Source organism: Chanos chanos, chromosome 15 (assembly GCF_902362185.1).
Source record: "Chanos chanos chromosome 15, fChaCha1.1, whole genome shotgun sequence".
NCBI classification, from domain to species: Eukaryota; Metazoa; Chordata; class Actinopteri; order Gonorynchiformes; family Chanidae; genus Chanos; species Chanos chanos.
Window position 1 is genome coordinate 16801221 of NC_044509.1, and position 7500 is coordinate 16808720.

The 7500-nt window shown below is 46.3% G+C and overlaps 1 protein-coding gene across 1 annotated transcript in view; it reads right to left on the reverse strand.

The window, feature by feature from the left end:
• msi2a (musashi RNA-binding protein 2a) overlaps window positions 1-7500 on the reverse strand; it is a 248366-nt gene that overhangs the window by 233151 nt on the left and 7715 nt on the right. The window contains exon 5 of the mRNA XM_030792413.1: window positions 5617-5658. Coding sequence (XP_030648273.1) covers window positions 5617-5658 — 42 coding nt within the window. The remainder of the gene's footprint in view (window positions 1-5616; window positions 5659-7500) is intronic.

Here is a 7500-nt window from a genome sequence, read left to right on the forward strand (position 1 = left end):
TGCACTGTGTGCACCACACACACACACACACACACCGGGATATACATGAGTACACACACTCACACACACACACACACACATATATACATACACACACACAATCACACATAAACAAATACACATACACACATGACTGGCCCCTGACATGCATGCTTTAACACTCAAACGAGCTGTTCTGTAACAAACAAACAAACAAACACAGTGACAGACACTGGCTCTGTTGGCCTCTGAGATCACAAACCTCACAAAAGAAAAAAATCCCACAAAAACAAAAACACACAAAAACAAACAAACAAAAGGAAAAGACTTCCTCCTTCAGCTTTATGGGAGATTTATAAAAATCCTCATTCGGTGCTGGCCTCTTTTACACGGGCCGTTCTGAATCAGAACCAAACAGGGTGGTGGAGCTTATTCTGTCCACACCTGTACTGATCCGTCCATTACCAGACAAGAGTGACTGCCTGTCCCCTCAGCCTCCGCCGTGGGTCTGTGTCTCTGACAAGCCTTTTCTCCCCCAGGGGTGAGACAGAGGTGAAGAGAAAGCAATCCCATCAACTCAAGACTGACTGATCGACACACCCTCATCCCTACACACACACACACACACACACGTACGCGCGCACACACACGCACGCACGCACGCAAGCACATACACACACGCACACACGCGCGCACACACACGCACACGCACACGCACACACGTACACACACACACACACACAGACAGACACACACGCACACACAGTCACACACACACACACACACACACACACGCACACGCGCGCGGGCGCGCACACACACGCACACACACACACACACACGCACACACACACACAGTCACACACAGTCACACACACACAGTCACACACACACACACAACCTGATCCAGATTTAGCCAGATATTGGATTGTTTCTTGGGTTTTTTTTTTTTGGATTTTTTTTCGGGGGAAAGTCAATGGGCTTCCTGTCTGTCGGGACAGCTATTTAAAACACGCGTTTCTTTTCGCAAAAAGCCTAAACCCAAAAAGAAGGGGAAGGGAGACATGTCGGATGCGTCGCTGACTGGAGAGTGTTGTCGATATCCTCAGGTGTGTTCGTGCAGGAGACGTCAGCTCTGAAGAGCCGGGGAAAGATAACGCAAACCGTTAAAGTGAAAGAACAGAAAGGTATGGCTAAACTGAAAGAACAGTTGTGCATAGGAAACTCCTGTCAAACTGAGAGTTTCGGTGGTGGAGGTTGGTGGATGAACCGGCAGCTTTAATTCACTGAGCCGTCTGGCGAGTCAGTTCAAATCAGAATCACTGTGAGACTGAGCAGCAGAGCTCCGTCTGCCATAACAGATCCACACAACACAGGAAACTGCCTAAAGATCCACACAACACAGGAAACTGCCTAAAGATCCACACAACACAGGAAACTGCCTAAAGATCCACACAGCACAGGAAACTGCCTAAAGATCCACACAGCACAGGAAACTGCCTAAAGATCCACACAGCACAGGAAACTGCCTAAAGATCCACACAACACAGGAAACTGCCTAAAGATCCACACAACACAGGAAACTGCCTGAAGATCCACACAACACAGGAAACTGCCTGAAGATCCACACAACACAGGAAACTGCCTAAAGATCCACACAACACAGGAAACTGCCTAAAGATCCACACAGTACAGGAACACAGAGAGTCATGTTCAATTCAGTCCGCTTGGCAGGGCTGGACTGAAGAGCTAGTGATAGAACAAGAGGAGGAGTGAGAGAGAGAGAGTGAGAGAGAGAGAGAGAGAGAGAGAGAGAGAGAGAGAGAGAGAGAGAGAACGGGGGGAGGGAAAAGTGAGCAGCCTATTCCTGGTGTCTTAATTGGGGTAGGAGCACAGTCTTGTTGAGTAAGAGAAAAGCTCTTGGGCCTGTCTCCATTGGCAAGAACTCTCAATGTGTGAGTGTGTGTGTGTGTGTGTGTGTGTGAGTGTGTGTGTGTGTGTGTGTGTGTGTGAGTTAGTGAGTGTGAGTGTGTGTGTGTGTGTGAGTGTGTGAGTGTGTGTGTGTGTGTGTGTGTGTGAGTTTGTGAGTGTGCATGAGTGTGTGAGTGTTTGAGTGTGTTTGTGTGTGTGTGCGTGTGAGTTTGTGAGTGTGTGTGTGTGCATGAGTGTGTGTGTGTAAGGGTGAACAGGGAGGGGGTGGAGGGTGCTTTCTGTACTTCACAAAGCGTCACCTTTGGACTTCATTAAAAACTTGGCTGAGAGTTCTCACTAAGCAACACATTTTCCCCCAGCTCCAGCTCCACACGGCTCCCAGGAGCTTCTGACTCCAGAACAGGAGCGTTACTGGCACAGCACGGCCCCAGGAGGAGACCAGGACACACAGGAGTCCGGCAGGAACGGGGCTTTGAACATAACCTTCTCAGTTACTAGGAGACACTCAACCAGGGCCTTAGCTTCTCTCCACAAACACAGTTTACACAAACGCCAGCTCAGAGCACAGGGGAGAGAGAGAGAAAAAATAAAAAACAAAACCAAACAAACAAACAAAAAAAAAAACATAAAGACCAACCGACAATCTGATGAATTGAACTGATTTGATTTGATTTGATTTGATGAAGGACAAGTTCCATTTGCATCCCAGTCAGACTCAGTCTCTCTCACACACACACAGACACACACACACACAGACACACACACACAGACACACAGACACACAAACGCTATCAGAAAACAGGTTTTCAGCTGAACCTCCTGGAGAGTGTGACCCTATTTCGGCGTCCTTCCAAATCTAGGTTTGCCGAGCGGCGTTCAGCCGCGAGTCTGGCCGACACAGAGACGCTAATGAGGAAACGCGGCTCCTCACAAACACGCCTGCCGTGAAAGGGTTAACCGCGCTGGTCAGCTCTTGTTGTGAGAGCATGCTTGTGACTGTCTCTCATTTCCATAACAAGCCTTTGAGCTCATCTCCCAGCGAAAGTGGCCGCCGTCCCAACGGCAATTAAAATCATGTTGGGACACGCTGTGATCTGTTGTGATATCGCCGCGCAAAACAACAGCAGCGGCGAAAACATTTGCTGGCGGGCGGGCGCTCGCGCCGAGGGGAGGGGGATCTCTACTGGTGTCAGCGGCAACCGTCACCTCGGCTACCGATAACATGCACGGCACCCTCGGCTTTCGCATTTCCATCCAAAGAAAAAAGGCGAACGGAGGCGAATGAAGAAGAAGAAGAGGATACGAGAGCAGCGCTTTTGATTTTTTTCCCTTTAGCTGCACGCTGTCCAAACTTTCCGTCAGTCGTTAGGCGGACTCCCACGAGCGAGATGGAACCATCTAGACGTTCGCTAAACCGCAACCAAGCGGTCAAAGCCAACGCGCTGAGGTCGTAGGTGTCGACGTCAACGCTACTCGCGTCTTCGAGCAAACTACACTCGACGCCAACTGTGCGCAAGTCGAACCAGAGGCACAAACAGACGATCAAAGCATCCAAATGCCACTCACAACCTTCATAACTACTGTCAACTACTAACTGTGAGCGAAACAAAAATCAGTTTGATTCATCTGGTTTTGGCGCTCTAGGATTGTGGGTTTAGCCCCTCACTCAAAGCAGTGCACGCTCGTGAAAGTGACTTTGACAAGACAGCAGCACACCAAGGAGGATTAAGCAGCTTTAAACCATAAAAGTTCAAGTTTTCGCTCATAATCCAAACTTCCTCTCCCTTACAGAGCAGAGAAACAGAGCAGACTAAGGCTTACACGCGGACACACGGACGGAACATTAATCATGGAACTCCTGAGTCTGGGACCAGTGTGTGAGCACGTCTCCACTACTTTGTGTGTGTGTGTGTGTGTGTGTGTGTGTGTGTGTGTGTGTGTGTGAACCAGTAAGCTGTAGTGTTTTTCCACTAAGCACAGATGGAGAAGCCAGTCTGTAGAGTAAGAACACACTGCAGTCTCTGAAGAAGCAGAGGCCCATTCATCAACCTGCATTCAGCTCTCTCCACAAACCACACCTGCCCTGCACACAGCGGCCCACAAACCTATCCCTCAACACAGACATAACACAGTCCTCAACACACTCTGGGCTAAGACAGAAGGACACACAGAGAGAGAGAGAGAGAAGGCGTAAAAAAACAAAAACAAAAGGATGATGACCGCGACACAGAGCTAAGCTCTAACAGGCACGGTCCGAGTTGCTCCCGCACGTATGGAAGCCCTGAATCGGTTTCACATGAAGGAAAAAGCAGTGCGGTGCTAATCTATCGCTCTTAATCCTATTGACCTCAGATCCTTTGAAATCCACATTCTCTCTGCTTAATACTAAAACAAATAAGACCCTTTTTCTTCACTAATGACAGGCCCTTTCAGCCTGCTACTTTCAAAACCAGCCCACACGCTGGATTTTATTTATTTATTTATTTTTACTCATTATGACTACAGAACACACTCCTTCATTCTTTCTTCTTTTGCAATATATAAGACAGTAACCACGCTCTTTGCTCCAAGAACGAGACAACCGGTACCCTGTTTCCAAACCCCATTCCTTAACTTCATATCGCTTACTTCCCGATAAGAATATCGCACTGTTTTAATAAGAAAGAAACAAAACCCAACAACAATAACATTAATAATAACAGCAGTGCCTTCAAGCAAAGAGGGTCTTTTTTCCGCCCCTTTCAGGAGGAACGCTGGAATCCAGCAGAAAATTCCTGCGAGTCTCTTTCATGTTGTTTTTCAGATGTTTGGGGACAAGCTGCTCTGGCAGACAAAAGGTTAAGGCAGCGGGCAGGAATATGAAGAAAAAGAAGAAGGTGGAGAAAAAAAAAGAGAAAGAGGCAAAAAAAAAAAGAGAAAGAGGAAAAAAAAAAAAGAGAGAAAGTGCGGGGGTGGAGGGGGGGAGAGCGGGGGGTGGGGGGTGTCGTACGGTTCCTGCACCATATGGTGATGCCCCTAAGATATCATGTGTACTGGCTATGAGAGATTTCACTGTCAGTACCCCATCTGAAACCTGATCTAGTCTCTTATACTACTCACCGCGCTACTCAGAAACAAACAACAACAACAACAAAAAATTACATTATCGATCTGAGCTTGTTTTGTGACCAAACAAAAAGAAGAGCCAGTATGTGAGTAAAGTTTCACATGACAAAAATCTGCTCTATTCTACGCGGAAAAGCAGGAGGTTTGGAATGGCCCTGTCTCCAGGCAGCGATCGCAGTGATGTTAGTGCTGAGTCAACACTGTCACTCACACACACAGTCACCGCTGGACCAGACAGAGCAAAAAAGCCAACTACTTAAAAGAGCCAATCAGGATTAACCTTTGTTTACTGACAGTATCTGCATCGGAGCCCAGGCACCTGCCGCGGGAAACATTCTAGAGTGTTCTACAGCCTCTGTAACGCACTCAGCGCAGGTGTTCTCTCAGACTCATGTGTCCAGGAGTCTTTTATTTATTTTTTTTGGGACCACCCCATGAAAAACACGTTTCCACAAGCTCCTCAGGCAAACGGGAGATCTTCTCTCCTGTGGTTCTTTCACAGTCACGATACAAAGGAGTCAAAAGACAGACGCACCACCGGCGTGAAGAGTCCGCCCAGACAAACCTTAACGTGCGGCCTGAAAACACAGGTGTTCTTACCTTAGGTTGGGCACGTCGAGGGAAGGCCACTTTAGGGTCAATCTAAACACAAAAAAGAAAAAAGAAAAAAAAAAAGACAGAATTAACATACTTGTCCATCCAATCATCTTTAAAAACATCTTTAAAACCACCTTCAGTAAAGATCAGTTCAGTCCAGTTTTATTTGTATGACACTTCTTTCTGACAGACACTTGTCACTGGGCGGTTTCTGCAGAATACCAGACCTGATGTGACCAGTGACAACCCGAGAGGACTCAAAGGTCAAAGGTCTGGAGTTGTCCCACACCAGAAAAACCAGTAAGATATTTCAACAGTACTGATTTTCTCTGGTAATATGAAAACATGAAAATATGACAACAATGTGAGATATACATTTGAAAAAATATATAAAATAGAATTCAGACAGGGTAAAAAGAGAAAACAAAACAAAACAAATAACAAACAAAAAAAAAAAGATGGAGAATATCAGATTAACGTGTTTCTGGTGTGTGGTTTGTCATCTCGTTAATTTGACGTTATTTTTCTGTCTTTGTTTAAGCGCTATCGGAGCGTGCTGTGAGACCCTTATCAATCTTCCATTTGGAATGAGGAGAAACTATTTCATGCACCAATGTCATGCTGCTTCTCCCTCTCTCCCTCTCTCTCCCTCTCTCTCTCTCTCTCTCTCTCTCTCTCTCTCCTCCAGTCTTAATACACGGCTTTTAAAAGAGAAGTTTCAAAGCGGTCTCATCCAAGGAAACGTAGTCAAGGGGAAAAACGTAAACAGATCGAAATTCCTCTCTTGCAGAAAATTGCTTGTTCTCATTCGGCGAGGGCCAAAAGCCTTTACGTTAGAGCATATCTCTTTGTATAGATTTGAAAGTTTGCCTGAGGCTGAGAGACACCAGTGTGGTATCATTACGGACCCTAATATGCAAAGCCTGTTGACTGCGTGGAACAGAAAAAAGGCTATGTTGGATCGTTTTTCTTTTTTTTCTTTTCAGTCCCCTTAGTACTCCATCTAATCTTCCAAATAAAAACGACACAGTTTTCACGTTACATTACACCATCAGTACGAACAAAAAAAAAATGTAAAAAATTCAGTTTGCCCTACGGCTACTTCAAATGGTCCCCCATAAAAAAAAAAAACCATACATATATCTATGTATGTGAAAACACAGGCCAGATACAGACAGAGGCAGAGAGGGTGAGACCAATGCATAAGGGACTTGAGTGCTACACGATTAAATATAGCATTTCTACATTACTGACTTCATATCGAAGTCTGTGAGAAATAAGACCGACGACTGTCGATTTCGCCTCAAACACGCGCCTGTTACTCTGCCGTTTCGCCTGCGCTGTTTGATGAGAGGAGGAGGAACTTGTCTCCAGTGCCAGAGCCTCTCCCCTCCTCCCATAATTCTATCTGACAGAGTTATGACTGTTGTCTCTCCAAATCAGGTCAATTTGAAAAATGAATTCTGTAACACCTGGGTACGGTTACCCTCCTGCTAATGAATTCCCTGTAACGATTCGTTTTAGCAATTAGCCTGAGGCATAACCAGTTCAACCTCAATTACACCACGCGACCAGCAGGCCTCTCCACGCTAAGACACCGCCTCACGCTCAGAGAATATCCGCGGCCGGTGCCCTGAGGAGCGGAAATGGGTCTTAAAACGTTTGGGTCGGACGAGGAGGAGAACAGATCTTTGGCTTCTGCTGAGAGCAGCTTTTAACAAGATTGTTGCAACTGTATTTAAAAATCAGATCAAACAGACTGTTTAAACACGTCTGAAACACTCCTGTAACAAAACTGCAGGACTGTTTCTCCCTTTGAAGACGGTTCGGGGATTGTCCAATCAGAGAGCACCCTCCGTTTTGTCTCGGGCTTTTGTAAAATGAATG